The sequence below is a fragment of the Oncorhynchus mykiss genome, chromosome 11 (assembly GCF_013265735.2).
Source record: "Oncorhynchus mykiss isolate Arlee chromosome 11, USDA_OmykA_1.1, whole genome shotgun sequence".
In the NCBI taxonomy this organism is placed as follows: Eukaryota; Metazoa; Chordata; class Actinopteri; order Salmoniformes; family Salmonidae; genus Oncorhynchus; species Oncorhynchus mykiss.
The window spans coordinates 38841663-38858323 of record NC_048575.1 but is presented as its reverse complement, the minus strand read 5'-3'; the positions used below and the strand labels follow the sequence as shown (position 1 = coordinate 38858323).

Here is a 16661-nt window from a genome sequence, read left to right as displayed (position 1 = left end):
ATTTATAACTCACACTGAGTTGGCGCCTCAGAGCAACACTTGATCTCTCTGCAGACAACTCTTCACCATATCAGTAATAACGTCCCTGCTACATGGAAAGGGGGAATTGTCAGGTTTTTCTAATTTGATATCAAAATGCCTGTAAATCAGACCAGATCCAGGATGAGAGATCAGAATGACCCGATCAACAGACTGGAGTTTATTTCACTGAACCAGCCTCTCAGAAATAGCAACGAGGCACAGGGGACATTAAGACGGCCTGGTTCACTGAAACGCCAGCCAAGCCAACAGCAGCAGCAGCAACCTCAAAATGTGCAGCAGGAGCCACTTGAAAATAACACTGAGGACCGCAGAGAATCTGTTAAACTTCCAGAAGAGGATTGCATACAACTCAACCCCTCGTTTAAGGCCATTGCAATGAACTCTCTTTTGGCGATTGATATATGCATGTCCAAAAGGCTTGGGGTTTGCGCATATTCTCACTCCTCATGGGGCAGTGTGCGCTCCATGGTCAACCTGCTTGCAATCACTGGTCATGGCATCCCTTGGATTGTTGGCACAATTATATGTCTCACCAGAAGCAACACAATGGCAGGACAAGAAGTTCTGGTCAATTTGCTTCTTGGTAAGTGATTTAATTTTTCGATTGACCTTTTTGTCATCAAATGTGGCAGACTCGAATCATTCAAGCATAAGGGACACTTCTTCACAGTGTTTTTTTCTGACTGAATTTAGTTTTTGTTTCCACCACTCTTGAGGAGTATTAATAGGCTGTTGTCTGTGCATTTAATTCCATCCCTTATGTACAGCTTATTCAAATCAAATTATATGTGCCACATGCAATGAATACAACTGGTGTAGACTTCCCAACGATGTTCAAAATAAAATAGTAGCACGAGGAATACAAAAAATACACAAGAATGGAGCTACCTGTACCAGATCAATGTGCAGAGGTATTTCAGGTCGATGTGTACATAGGGCTGTTGCGGTGACTGTATTACCGCCACACCAGCGGTCACGAGTCATGAAGGCAGTCAAATTCCACGTGACCGTTTAGTCACAGTAATTAGGCTTCCCCAAGCTATGATGCTGCTGCTGGTCATTAGTAGCCTACCAAACTTGCTAACTGCCTGGTACTCAGCACTCTATTGTCCCTCTAATCACTCTGACATCAATGCAAATGTATTCTAAAATCTAATCAAACACTTCATGAGAGTCCATGCGCTCATGTTGCACAACATTTCTATAGGCTATGCAATTGCCGGAGAAAACAGAGTGATGGCCCCTAATAAATGACGAGGATCCCATCAGCTTTCTATAGGCTAGGCCTACTATATTTATTTGAAAATAAACTAAGAGGAAAAGCGTCCTCCATTCGCTATTTGAATGCGTAGATAACATGTATCTTTTCCCGGTGCCCCTGTTTCAATATAGGTGCATGATTATGGTCCATTCTAAATCAAAACAAATTTCACACATATATTTTTTAGTATATGTTAAGACAATATTATATCAAGAATAGTCTGATGGGTGACAATATTATCACAAGTGAATTTTTATATTATCACTTGTGAATGATGCCCAGTATAAGAAATGATTCCTTTTGTTGTTGTTGACTTTTTTGAATCATAGTCGCACACCTCGTGTAGCCTAGCCCATAAGTCTATATGTTGTAATAAGGTTTCTATCACAACTAAAGTGGCCAAATAACTTCAAGTTAAGCACAATCTATAAGGGGTGTAGAGCCTAACTGGCATACCAGTTGGGGGAGGATCATTTTCAGCATAAAAATGCACCTTTATAATAGAAGAATTACATGAATAATTTAATTTGCGGTTACTTTTGATAATGATGTTTTCTGCTAATGGAACATTCGCTCTTGTAGCCTACTACCATGTGCACATTGCTGCGCTTATAATGTCAAGAAATAATATTTTATACTATGGGGGATAGTAAATTGACATAGGCAAGTGCTTTTGCTGTTCGTTAGGCCTACTCATCTTGTTGGCTGACGAAAAGTAAATATGGACAGTTCTTCCAATATCTTCATTTTGCACCTTGGAATTGCATAAAGACGCATGCAGTTGCGTCCCCAATGTGTCTGTCTTCACTTATAGCCTGTGAGAAAGACCCGATCACCTGATGGAGCGCGCAGCACTCAGAGAAGGGCACAACGGCCACTAACCACAAAAGGCATGGATTGTTTTTGTGTGCATAACGGCCACACATGTTCTAGGCATTATCAAGTGCTTGTCAAATTGTGAATGAGTGACTGATGTAGTGTGTACAGCCTGCACAAAAAAACGAAGCAGAGCTCATGCCTTTCAAGCGACTTTTTTCAAATCATCATTAGAGTGGCATCATGCAGCCTTACAATGTATTACAAATCATTAAAACATGTAGCCCAACATTTGTAGAACAACTAAAGTTACATTAATAACTCTAAATTAAGCATATAGGAATATATAAACTACTGTTCAAAAGTTTGGGGTCACTTAGAGATGTTGTTTTTTTCACTTGTTTTTGAAAGAAAAGCTCTTTTTTTGTCCATTAAAATAACATCAAATTGATCAGAAATACATTGTAGACATTGCTAATGTTATAAATGACTATGGCAGAAATGGCAGATTTCTTATGGAATATCTACATAGGTGTACAAAGGCCCATTATCAGCAACTCCAGGATGCTGGCCTTCTAGGCAGAGTTGCAAAGAAAAAGCCATATCTCAGACTGGCTATTAAAAAGAAAAGATTAAGCTGGGCAAAATAATAGAGACACTGGACAGAGGAACCCAGAGTCGCCTCTTCATTGTTGACATTGAGACTGGTGTTTTGCGGGTACTATTTAATTAAGCTGCCAGTTGAGGACTTCTGTGAGGCGTCTGTTTCTCAAACTAGACACTCTAATGTATTTGTCCTCTTGCTCAGTTGTGCATCGGGGCCTCCCACTCCTCTTTCTATACTGGTTAGAGCCAGTTTGCGCTGTTCTTCAGTTTGCGCGAGATCTTCAGTTTCTTGGCAATTTCTCGCATGGAAAACCCTTCATTTCTCAGAATAGACTGACGAATTTCAGAAGAAAGTTATTTGTTTCTAGGCATTTTGAGCCTGTAATTGAACCCACAAATGCTGATGCTCCAGATACTCAACTAGTCTAAAGAAGGACCGTTTTATTGCTTCTTTAATAAGAACAACAGTTTTCAGCTGTGCTAAGATAATTGCAAAAGGGTTTTCTAATGATCAATTAGCCTTTTAAAGTGATAAACTTGGATTAGCTAACCCAACATGCCATTGGAACACGAGGGATGGTTGCTGATAATGGGCCTCTACGCCTATGTCGATATTCCATAAAAATCTGCCATTTCAGCTACAAGTCATTTACAACATTATCATTAACAATGCCTATACTGTATTTCGGATCAATTTGATGTTATTTCAATGGACAAAAATTTGCTTTTTAAAAAAAAAAACAAGGACATTTCTAAGTGACCCCAAACTTTTGAATGATAGTGTATTTCTTTGTTAACCTCTCAACACATAATTCTCGTTTGGAGAAAATATCCTTTCTATTTTATTTTGCTTTGATCAATTGTATTCTTCATACTATAAAATAATTCCACGGAATTCTAAGAAAATCTTATCTGCTAAATTAACTAGTGTAGCCCTCAGCCATTTGGCATTGACAGGTCAGGACCTAACATAAGGACAACTCAGAGTATGCTATTATGTTCTTCTTAAATAGACTACATTTTCTTCATATCATGCATCTTTAGACCTGTCTAAAATAAATATTTATTGTGAAGTTGTAGGCTATATTACATATTTGCCCTCATATTTGCCCTCAGAACAGCCTTAATTCTTCAGAGCATGGACTCTACAAGGTATCGAAAGCATTCCACAGGGATACTGGCCCATGTTGTCTTCAATGCTTTCCACAGTTGTGTCAAGTTGTCTGGATGTCCTTTGGGTGGTGGACCATTCTTGATACACACAGGAAACTGTTGAGTGTGAGAAACCCCGCAGCGTTGCAGTTCTTGACACACTCAAACTGGTGCATCTAGTACCATACCCTGTTCAAAGGCACTTTAATATTTTGTCTTGCCCTCTGAATGGCACACACACACTATTTCTTATCAGGGAGATGGAGTTGACAGTTATGATTGTGACCATGGTGATGTCAATATTGTGTGTTTGAAATCTATCAAAAGTAGAGAACTTTACAGACCATGAGTGGTCTTGTGGCACTACATGTAATTAGGACATGAAGAAGGGGTTCTTATGCTGTAACTGACCCTGCTCATTCCTGAATAATTTAGGATTTTTAACAAATCGGACAGAGTTGACCAAATCTCTGTATACATGTTTATGTAATTACAGAATTATTATTTAAATTCACCGAAGGCTATTGCAAGACACTACATAACATCCTTTTCCAGTTAATATTCATTATTGTCAGTTCTTTCATTTTAAACACTTTTTGTGCAGAGTTTGAAATTGGGCTCCTCTGCTCAGGACAAAGGCATTTCCGCGCATAGAGCCGACATGGAAATGAATAATATAGAAAATATTCTACAATTCCCAAAATAAATATTTATCCTTATAAAATTGCCCTTGGTGTTTTCAACTATAAAAGTTAAATTTCCGTCGGTCAAGAATCCCTGCTAGCAATTTTCCGACTGTCTCAAAATACAGTGCCTTCATGAAGTAGTCATAAAGTAGCCTGAATTCAAAATTGATTTCATAGGTTTTACAATACCCCATAATTACAGAAAAATCTCATGTACATAAGTATTCCAACCCCTGAGTCAATACATTTTAGATTCACCTTTGGCAACTATTACAGCTGTGAGACTTTCTGGGTAAGTCTCTATTTGTCACGTTCTGACCATCGTTCGTATGTGTTTTCCTTGTTTTAGTGATGGTCGGGACGTGAACTGGGTGGGCATTCTATGTTGGATGTCTTGTTTGTCTATTTCTATGTCTGGCCTGATATGGTTCTCAATCAGAGGCAGGTGTTAGTCATTGTCTCTGATTGGGAACCATATTTAGGTAGCCTGGGTTTCACTGTGTGTTTGTGGGTGATTGTCCTTAGTGTCCTGATGTCATTGTTCTGTGTTAGGTTACACAAGTATAGGTTGTTTCGGTTTTCGTTAAGTTTATTGTTTTGGTAGTGTTTGTGTTTAGTGTGTTACTTCATTAAACATGGATTGCAATAGACACGCCGCATTTTGGTCCGACTCTCCTTCTCATCAAGAAAACCGTTACAGAATCACCCACCACAAAAGGACCAAGCAGCGTGTCAACAGGCAGGAGCAGCGCGAGGAGATGCGCAATAAGGATTTCTGGACATGGGAGGAAATCCTCGACGGGAGAGGACCCTGGGCTAAACCAGGGGAGTGTAGCCGCCCAAAGGTGCAGCGGGAGAAGAAACAACAGGAGCAGCCCAAAGAGGAGTACAGTATGGAGTATACGACTTGGGAGGAGATCGACAGGTGGGCGGCCGACCCAGGGAGAGTGCCGGAGCCCGCCTGGGATTCGATGGAGCAGTGCGCGGAAGGTTATCAGAGAATGGAGTTGGCGAAGCAGGCACGGCGGCGCGGAAGGAAGCCCGAGAGGCAGCCCCAAAAATGTATTGGGGGGGGGGCTAACAGGGAGTATGGCTACGCCAGGTAGGAGACCTGCGCAAACTCCCTGTGCTTAACGGGGGGCTAGAGAGACCGGACAGGCACCGTGTTATGCAGTGGTGCGCACGGTGTCTCCAGTGCGGGTGCATAGCCCGGTGCGGTATATTCCAGCTCCGCGTGTCGGCCGGGCTAGATTGAGCGTCGAGCCTAATGCCATGAAGCCGGCTCTACGCAGCTGGTCCCCAGTGCGTCTCCTTGGGCCGGCTTACATGGCACCAGCCTTGCGCACGGTGTCTCCGGTTCGCCTGCATAGCCCAGTGCGGGCTATTCCACCTCGCCGCACTGGCAGGGCGACCGTGAGCATTCAACCAGGTAAGGTTGGGCAGGCTCGGTGCTCAAGAGCTCCAGTGCGCCTGCACGGTCCGGTCTTTCCAGTACCACCTCCACACCCCAGCCCTCCGGTAGCAGCTCCCCGCACAAGGCTTCCTGTGCGTGTCCTCGGCCCAGTACCACCAGTGCCAGCACCACGCATCAGGCCTACAGTGCGCCTCGCCTGTCCAGCGCTGTCGGAGCCTTCCTTCTCTACAGCGCTGCCGGAGTCTCCCGCCTGTTCAGAACTGCCAGTCTGCATAGAGCTGCCAGTTTGCAAGGAGCTGCCAGTCTGCATAGAGCTGCCAGTCTGCATAGAGCTGCCAGTCTGCATAGAGCTGCCAGTCTGCAAGGAGCTGCCAGTCTGCAAGGAGCTGCCAGTCTGCATAGAGCTGCCAGTCTGCAAGGAGCTGCCTGTCTGCAAGGAGCCGCCATAGCTGCCAGTCTGCAAGGAGCCGCCAGGGCCGCCAGTCAGCATGGAGCAGCCAGTCAGCATGGAGCAGCCAGAGCTGCCAGTCAGCATGGAGCAGCCAGTCAGCATGGAGCAGCCAGAGCTGCCAGTCATCATGGAGCAGCCAGTCAGCATGGAGCAGCCAGATCTGCCAGTCGACCGGACTCTTCCAGATCTGCCAGTCGACCAGACTCTTCTAGATCTGCCAGTCGACCAGACTCTTCTAGATCTGCCAGTCGACCAGACTCTTCTAGATCTGCCAGTCGACCAGACTCTTCTAGATCTGCCAGTCGACCAGACTCTTCCAGATCTGCCAGTCGACCAGACTCTTCCAGATCTGCCAGTCGACCAGACTCTTCCAGATCTGCCAGTCGACCAGACTCTTCCAGATCTGCCAGTCGACCAGACTCTTCCGGATCCGCCAGCCAGCCAGGATCTTCCAGAACCGCCAGCCAGCCAGGATCTGCCGGATCCAACCACCTGCCTGAGCTTCCTCTCAGTGCTGAGCTTCCTCTCAGTGCTGAGCTACCCATCAGTCCCGAGCTACCTCTGTCCCGAGCTGTCCTTCTGTTCCGAGCTTCCCCTCTGTCCCGAGCTGTCTCTTAGGAGGGTCACCTATCTAGGGACGCTAAGGAGGTGGACAAAGACTATTATGGAGTGGGGTCCACGTCCAGCGCCAGAGCCGCCACCGCGGACAGATGCCCACCCACACCCTCCCCTATAGGTTTAAGTTGTGCGTCCGGAGTCCGCACCTTGGAGGGGGGGTACTGTCACGTTCTGACCATCGTTCGTATGTGTTTTCCTTGTTTTAGTGTTGGTCGGGATGTGAACTTGGTGGGCATTCTATGTTGGATGTCTTGTTTGTCTATTTCTATGTCTGGCCTGATATGGTTCTCAATCAGAGGCAGGTGTTAGTCATTGTCTCTGATTGGGAACCATATTTAGGTAGCCTGGGTTTCACTGTGTGTTTGTGGGTGATTGTCCTTAGTGTCCTGATGTCATTGTTCTGTGTTAGGTTACACAAGTATAGGCTGTTTCGGTTTTCGTTAAGTTTATTGTTTTGGTAGTGTTTGTGTTTAGTGTGTTACTTCATTAAACATGGATTGCAATAGACACGCCGCATTTTGGTCCGACTCTCCTTCTCATCAAGAAAACCGTTACACTATTGTACATGGCTTGTACAATATTTGCACATTAGTCTTATTAAATAAATTATTCAAGCTCTGTCGAGTTGGTTGTTGGTCATTGCTAGACAACCATGTATGTTTTGCCATAGATTTTCAAGACGATTTACAAAAACTGTAACTAGGGTACCCCGGAACATTCAATGTCATCTTGGTAAGCAATTCCAGTGAATATTTGGCCTTGTGTTTTAGATAATTGTCCTGCTGAAAGGTGAATTTGTCTCCCAGTGTCTGTTGAAAAACAATCTGAAACAGGTCTTCCTCTAGGCCTGTGCTTAGGTCTATTCCTTATTTTTTTACCCTAAAAAAACTCCCTAGTCCTTGCCGATGAGAAGCATACCCATAACATGATGCAAACACCATTGAATATATGCGGGTGGTACTCAGTGATGTATTGTGTTGGGTTTGCCCCAAACATAATACTTTGTATTCAGGACATAAAGTTAATTTCTTTGCCACGTTTTTTGCAGTTTTACTTAAGTACTTTATTGCCAACAGAATGCATACTTTGGAATATTTTCATTCTGTACAGGCTTCCTTCTTTTCACACTGTCAGTTAGGTTAGTATTGTGGTTGTTTTGTGTTGTTGATCCAGCGTCAGTTGTCTCCTATCACAGCCATTAAACTCTGTAACTGTTTTAAAGTCACAATTGGCCTCATGAAATCCCTGAGCTGTTCTTCCTCTCTGGCAATTTAGTTAAGAAGCACGCCTGTGTTTTTGTAGTGACTGGGTGTATTGATACACCATCTCAATTTAATCAATTTTAAATGAAGGCTGTAACACAACAAAATGTGTAACTGATAATAACTGGTTCATTATAATATGATACTAACAGATTATAAACAGTTCATGGATACTGACAAGGTTTATAAGGGATTATGAGATCATCAAAAAGGGATAGTTCAGCCAAATTACCAAATTACACTTTGGTTTCCTTAACCTACTAGCAGTCTATGGACAAGGTAAGACAGCAATTCACTCTTTGGTTTTGTTTACCTGGCCACTATCTGAAATGCTATTTTTTGGGTATTTTTGTCAAGTCAACTGCTCTCCAGACCCTAGAAACCCATTTGTGTGATTGGTACAGTAGGCTAGGCTAGATGGGCTGGAATCTACAAACAGGGACAGATTTGGTGAATGCCAACTTTAAAAACAAGTGGTTGGCACTGGTAAAACTTGTACAGGTCCTAACTCAGATACACATGCTGTATTTACCCTACTGTCTATCATCTAGGTCTAGGATGTTTTCTGTTAATCCTTAACACCATTTCCTCTCCCTCCTCAGCGCTTTTACTGGATGTAATGACCGTCGCCGGTATGCAGAAACTTGTGAAGCGCAAAGGACCCTGGGAGATGACACCTGGCCTCTTTGATTACATAGCGATGGACATTTACTCTTTCCCAGCAGCACATGCAAGCCGGGCTGCCATGGTATCCAAGTTCCTTTTGTCACACTTAGTGCTCGCTGTCCCTCTGCGCATCTTACTGGTGCTGTGGGCTTTCCTGGCCGGCGTGTCCCGCATCCTTCTTGGCCGCCACCACCTGACAGATGTGGGATTTGGTTTTGCATTAGGCTATCTCCATTTCAATCTAGTTGAAATGGTGTGGCTGCCCTCCAACACTTGCCAGACTTTAATCTCCATCGGGAAACTCAGTTGGATCCCCTTCTAATGACAATATCAGCATTTTAGGCAACCCACAAAAGCTTTACATCCTCCTATCCCTCAGTCCCTATTTTTGTTAATTTCTTCTGTCACAACCACTCACTGGCCCTCATGTCATTTTAAATAGAAGTCTATGAAGACATAATGTATGTTAATCACATTTACCCCTATAATAAGGTTATTTTCAGCTTTGACTGAATTTCTTTCTCCAGTGTAAATGCAGTATGCAAGGAAATTAATGCATCCTTGTGACACATTTCCGATGCCTTTCTGACTAGGGTTTATTTATTACATTTTGATCCGCAATTTTTAGTTTTGTCAACATTTATGACAATTCATTTTTCTTATAAAAAAACATGTTTTTAACACTCATTCTCTGGACCTGAAAGTGTATGTATTTAAAAATGGCAAGTATCAGTAAAACAATCATAAGCTATCAGGAATTTTGTGAAAGACACACTTTTACATGACTCACTATCAGATATTTTGTGTACAGTATGCACGAGAAGATACAGCTAACTGCCAAAGTTAACACTTGAGTAAATGAGGGACACAAAGTATATTGATAGCAGTTAAAAAGCAATTAACATCCCATCATGCTTATGGTCATGTATGAAATGCCCAGTTGCCCATTACTTTGGCTACCATGGGAAGATGAAGAGATTTCAGTTACTTTGAAAGAGGGGTCTCAAAAGAGTATTATCAGGCCCAAAAATATTTTTTTTTCTCTCACTACTTTAATTTCTCTGCAGTCCATATTTAGCCTTACAACTAAGTGTTTTACAATTTTATTTTAAGGACATTTAGGGCTACAAGTAGAATAATTTGACATGAACAGTTGCATTCATGAGTTGTATTGACAAATGTCAATAAAAAAAATTGTCTGCCAAACAAAAACATGACAAAATTAATTTCTGAGAATGCTGTAAGTACAGAAATTGTTTGCTCAGTGGGAAATGAATATCCAACTATTGTGTGGCTTGTGAGCATCATATACAGTTGAAGTCAGAAGTTTACATACACTTAGGTTGGAGTCATTAAAACTTGTTTTTCAACCACTACACAAATTTCTTGTTAACAAACTATAGTTTTGGCAAGTCGGTTAAGACATCTACTTTGTGCATGACACAAGTAATTTTTCCAACAATTGCTTACAGACAGATTATTTCACTTATAATTCACTGTATCACAATTCCAGTGGGACAGAAGTTTACATACACTAAGTTGACTGTGAATTTAAACAGCTTGGAAAATTCCAGAAAATGATGTCATGGCTTGGTGTACCAGGGTAGTGGCAGGGTAGCCTAGTGGTTAGAGCGTTGGACTAGTAACCGGAAGGTTGCAAGTTCAAACCCCCGAGCTGACAAGGTCAACATCTGACATCTGTCGTTCTGCCCCTGAACAGGCAGTTAACCCACTGGTCCTAGGCCGTCATTGAAAATAAGAATTTGTTCTTAACTGACTCTGATAGTGAGTCATGTAAAAGTTAAATAAAGGTAAAATAAAAAAAACCTGTGGATGTATTTCAAGGCCTACCTTCAAACTCAGTGGCTCTTTGCTTGACATCATGGTAAAATCAGGAAATCAGTAAAGACCTCAGAAAAAAGACCTCCTTAAGAGCAATTTCCAAATGCCTGAAGGTACCACGTTCATCTGTACAATAGTACGCAAGTATGGGACCACGCAGCCGTCATACCTCTCAGGAAGGAGATGCGTTCTGTCTCCTAGAGATGAACGTACTTTGGTGCAAAAAGTGCAAATGGACAGCAAAGGACCTTGTGAAGATGTTGGAGGAAAAACAGGTACAAAAGTATCCACTGTAAAACGAGTCCTATATCGACATAACCTGAAAGGCTGTTTAGCCTTAAAAAAGCCAGACTACGGTTAGCAACTGCACATGGGGACAAAGATTGTACTTTTTGGAGAAATGTCCTCTGGTCTAATGAAACAAAAATAGAACTGTTTGGCCATAATGACCATCGTTATGTTTGGAGGTTAAAGTGTGAGGCTTGCAAGCCGAAGAACACCATCCCTACCATGAAGCACAGGGATGGCAGCATCATGTTTTTGAGGTGCTTTGCTGCAGGAGGGACTGGCGCACTTCACAAAATAGGTGGCATCATGAGGAGGAAAAATTCTGTGGATGTATTGAAGCAATATCTCAAGACATCATTAAAGCTTGGTTGCAAATTGGTCTTCCAAATGGACAATGACCCCAAGCCTACTTCCAAAGTTGTGGAAAAATGGCTTAAGGACAAACAAAGTCAAAGTATTGGAGTGGCCATCACAAAGCCCTGACCTCGATCTTGTAGAAAATATGTTGGCAGAACTGAAAAAGAATGTGCGAGCAAGAAGGCCTAAAAACCTGACTCAATTACACCAGCTCTGTCAGGAAGAATGGGCCAAAATTCACCCAACTTATTGTGGGAAGCTTGTGGAAGGCTACCTGAAACGTTTGACCCAAGTGAAACAATTTAAAGTCAATGCTACCAAATACTAATTGAGTAAACTTCTGACCCACTGGGAATGTGATGAAAGAAATAAAAGCAGAAATAAATAATTATCTCTACTATAATTCTGACATTTCACATTCTTAAAATAAAGTGGTGATCCTAACTGACCTAAAACAGTTTTTACTATTTTACAATTTTTACTCAGATTAAATGTCAGGAATTGTGAAAAACAGATGCTGTTCTAATTGCCTAAGATGCTATTTTTACATGAATGGAAATCTTTACAATAATTTCAGCAGCACACTTTATATTGTGTTTAATTTGCGGATTTTGCCTTAAATATTGTCAGTTTCAAAATGTGTAAGTGGTAGCTTCCTTATATATTCAGAACAAAATAATTCTATGCAGTCATTTTTTTCATGCCACCACATAATGAAACTGCTGTCCTTTGTAAGACAGACTACAGTTACTGGTTAAAACAAAGGTTAAGAGATTTTTCACTAGATAAACATTTTGGATAAGTAAGGTGTGGGACAGGGTTTCGTAATAATAAAGCATTCAGTAATTAAGCATTCACTGAACATATTGATTTGAATTCAGATGGATGAAACTCTATTGGGTTAGGTTTGGTTTAATTCTATTAGAAAGTGGGTAATTTATCTTTGAACAATGAAATGTTACCAACAATCTTTTCATGTACTTTCTGATCTTGAATAGTGTATACATGCATGCGTCTATGTATTGGCATATCCATTAAACATAAATTATATCCTCAATTGATTTGCTGAAATGTGTGACATTTTGTATGGATGAGAACATAAGGGACAGTGCCATCGAGATGCAGGTGCATTCTCATTTTACAGAGGTGTGCTCTATCTAGGACACCTTTAACAAACCCTCCTCTGCACTATACAGTAGCTGTACACTTTGTCTACATGGCAAATAATTGTTGTATGTGCCTGAACCAAACGCAATTTTAATATGTCAATTAAACTATTTATTCAATGGTATTCATCAACATAGTAATGTAATGCAATATTATGGACCTTTATCCCGTATATACACTACATAGCCAAAAGTATGTGGAGACCTGCTTGTCGAACATCTCATTCCAAAATCATGGGAATTCATATGAAGTTGTTCCCCCTTTATTAACAGCCTCCACTCTTCTGGGAAGGCTTTCCACTAGATCAAGGCTCTCCAACCCTGTTCCTGGAGAGCTACTGTACCATCCTGTAGGTTTTCACTCCAACCCTAATCTAGTACACCTGATTCTAATAATAGGCTGGTTAATAAACTGAACCAGGTTAGTTACAACTGGGGTTGGAGCGAAAACATACAGGACGGTAGCTCTCCAGGAACAGGGTTCGACAGCCGTGCACTAGATGTTGGAACATTGCTGTGGGGACTTGCTTCCATTCAGCCTCAAGAGCATTAGTGAGTTCAGGCACGGGCTCCCAGTTGACATTCCAATTCATCCCAAAGGTGTTCAATGGGGTTGAGATCAGGGCTCTGTGAAGGCCAGTCAAGTTCTTCCACAACAATCTCAACAAACCATTTCTGTGTGGACCTCACTTTGTGCATGGGGGTATTGTCATGATGAAACAGGAAAGGGCATTCTCCAAACTGTTACCACAAAGTTGGAAGTACAGAATTGTCTAGAATGTCAATGTATGCTGTAGTGTTAAGATCTCCCTTCAAGTAGCCTTACCCTAACCATGAAAAACATTATTAATAATTGGGGCAGGAAGTGATTTTCTGGCATCCGCCAAACCTTGATTAGTCCGTCGGACTGCCAGATGGTGATTCATCAAATTTTTATGTGATATGCGCTTCAGCACTCGGCTGTTCCGTTCTGTGAGTTTGTGTAACCCACAACTTCCCAATAACAGCACTTACAGTACAGTTGACCGGGGCAGCTGTAGCAGGACAGAATTTTGACGAACTGACTTGTGCCATGTTGAAAGTCACTGAGCTCTTCAGTACGGGCCATTCTACTGCCAATGTTTGTCTTTGGAGATTGAATGGCTGTGTGCTCGATTTTATACACATGTCAGCAACGGGTGTGGCTGAAATAGCTGATTCCACAACTTTGAAGGGGTGTCCACATACATTTATATGTGGCCATATAACGTATTTGTGTGTGTCAGCGAGAGAGATGGAGAGTGGGAGCGAGAGACGTCAATGCATTTTTCTTATGCCTGTCATGTGATCTTAGTTTGACAGTTGCAATGGTAAGTGTCTTGTTTGGCAATTAAAATGGCCGTCAGGGGAATTTTGTTATTGCTGCAGCAGAGGCAGTCTGTGTTTCACAGTAGGTGTCACTAACACAAGGTTGTTGTTGTGCTGCCTCTCCTGTCTGGTCTCATAGACTAAAGGTAACAATGTAACTGTAAATCCAGGACACTCAAATTAGTATGATATGTTACGTTTGGTATGGTTACATAAGACATAAGGTAAGGAAAATACGAAGGTAGGGTGGTTGGTCAGGGGTGATGGGTAGGTGTATAAACACAAATGTTTTGCAACCCAAAAGTTGTGTGTTCAAATCTCATCACAGACAACCTTAGCAACATTGCAAGTACTTTTTACTTTTTGACTACATTGCAACTACTTAGCATGTTAACTAACCCTTCTCCTAACCCTAACCTTAACCCCTAGCCTAGCTAATGTTAGCCACCTAGTTAATGTTAGCATTAGCTACCTAACCACCTAGCTAATGTTAGCCACAACAAATAGGAATTTGCAACATATCATACGTTTTTCAAATATGTAATATATTGTAGAAATTGAAATTCTTAACATATTGTAAGAATTGTAATTCATATGAAATGTATGATGGAAATCCACAAATTAATACTTACCATATACGAAATTAAATTTCCGGATAAACATTTACTATGTTACGTCTACCCCTGAGTCTGAGTTGCTCCTGACAGACTGAGGCACATAAAGCAGCTGCCTTTGTCAGTCAAACCACCACCACCACCACCAATGTGAAAAGAATCCCTGGCTCATTAACATATCTTAATGTAGGCCTTGCAAGAGGCTATATTTGTTGCGCCCATGAGTGAGAAGGTTGTACACCACAGAATATAATAATATACTGTATCAAAACTTTATGTACAACACTAGTGGATGCATGGTATTGTTGTTTCTGAGTCATTAACATATTTGAGGTGTGTCTTGTAAGAGGCTATATTTGTTGCACTCTTTAGTGAGAATGCGGTACAATTTAATTTACAACAAATTATTTTATGAAAGGGACAGATCAGAGTGGTAGTGTAAAACTTGTAATGGTTGAGTGGCTAGCAATGTCCTTTTGATCTGTTTTGTCTTGTAGTTACTGTCAGGTTAGAAGCCTTTGTTAAGGCCTAAAGTGCAAGTGCTATAGTTGGTATGCTGTAATATGTAATTAAATATTCACTATTAGCAATCATACTGTATTGATGTTTTGCGTATATTTACTGCAGCATACTGTAAATGATGGTGTACTGTGGAAAAAATATTGTGGGAGGGGAAGAATTGCTGTCTCAACTTCCGCCGAAGTTGATCCCTCTCCTTGTTCGGACGGCGTTCGGCGGTCGACGTCACCGACCTTCTAGCCATCGCCGATGGACTTTTAATTTTTCCATTGGATTTGTCTTGTCTTCCATCACACCTGGTTCCAATTCCATCAATTACATGTTGTGTATTTAACACTCTGTTTCCCCCTATGTCCTTGTCCATAATTGTTTGTTGTAGTGCTTGTGCAAGGTATGCTGGTATTGACTGGGTTTTGTTTGACCCATTTATTGTATTATTCTGTTGACGGTGATTTATGGTTATTAAACCCTGTTGCGACTCTAGGGGCAGTATTTTTTTTTTTTTTAAACGTTCCCGTTTTAAACGGGATATTTTGTCAGGACAAGATGCTAGAATATGCATATAATTGACAGCTTAGGATAGAAAACACTCTAACGTTTCCAAAACTGTAAAGATATTGTCTGTGAGTATAACAGAACTGATTTTGCAGGCGAAAGCCTGAGAAAAATCCAATCCAGAAGTGCCCCATATTTTGAAAGCGCTGCGTTCCAATGAGTTCCTATTGTGCTGTGAATGTGCTATCAACCAGCTTACGCTTTCTACGTATTCCCCAAGGTGTCTACAGCCTTGTGACGTAGTTTTACGCATTTATGTTGAAGAATAGCCGTAGGCGGCTACATTGCGTAAGTGGTCGCCTGATGGCTCCCAGGGTGACTCTCGCGTAAAATACAGAGGTAGCCATAACTCCAATCGGTCCTACTGAAAAACGAATTGTCCCGACGGATATATTATCGAATAGATATTTGAAAAACACCTTGAGGATTGATTATAAACAACGTTTGCCATGTTTCTGTCGATATTATGGAGCTAATTTGGAATATTTTTCGCCGTTTTCATGACTGCAATTTCCGGTCGATTTCTCAGCCAAACGTGAAGAACAAACGGAGCTATTTCACCTACAAAAATTATATTTTTGGAAAAAAGGAACCTTGGCTACCTAACTGGGAGTCTCGTGAGTGAAAACATCCGAAGCTCATCAAAGGTAAACGATTTAATTTGATTGCTTTTCTGATTTCCGTGACCAAGTTACCTGCTGCTAGCTGGACAAAATGCTATGCTAGGTTATCGATAAACTTTCACAAATGCTTGTCTAGCTTTGGCTGTAAAGCATATTTTGAAAATCTGAGATGACAGGGTGATTAACAAAAGGCTAAGCTGTGTCTCAATATATTTAATTTGTGATTTTCATGAATAGGAATATTTTCTAGGGATATTTATGTCCGTTGCGTTATGCTAATTAGTGTCAGGCGAAGATTACGCTCCCTCGTGCGGGATGGGGAGTCAGTAGAGGGCAAATCATCAAATTCCTTATATTAAGCAGTGTTGCAAAAAGA

The 16661-nt window shown here is 41.5% G+C and overlaps 1 protein-coding gene across 1 annotated transcript; it reads left to right on the top strand.

Moving 5' to 3' along the window:
• LOC110535675 (inactive phospholipid phosphatase 7) lies at positions 1-10367 on the top strand. Its single transcript, XM_021620824.2, has 2 exons — positions 1-625; positions 8911-10367. The coding sequence occupies exons 1-2, from the start codon at positions 136-138 to the stop codon at positions 9294-9296; spliced, it is 876 nt and encodes a 291-aa protein (XP_021476499.2). The 5' UTR covers positions 1-135; the 3' UTR covers positions 9297-10367.
• The last annotated feature ends 6294 nt before the right edge of the window (positions 10368-16661 follow it).

Coding starts and splice junctions, on each gene's coding strand:
- LOC110535675 (XM_021620824.2), top strand. CDS start 136: ATGCCTGTAAATCAGACCAGATCCAGGATGAGAGATCAGAATGACCCG. Junction 626..8,910: donor TCTGGTCAATTTGCTTCTTG/GTAAGTGATTTA, acceptor CTCCCTCCTCAG/CGCTTTTACTGGATGTAATG.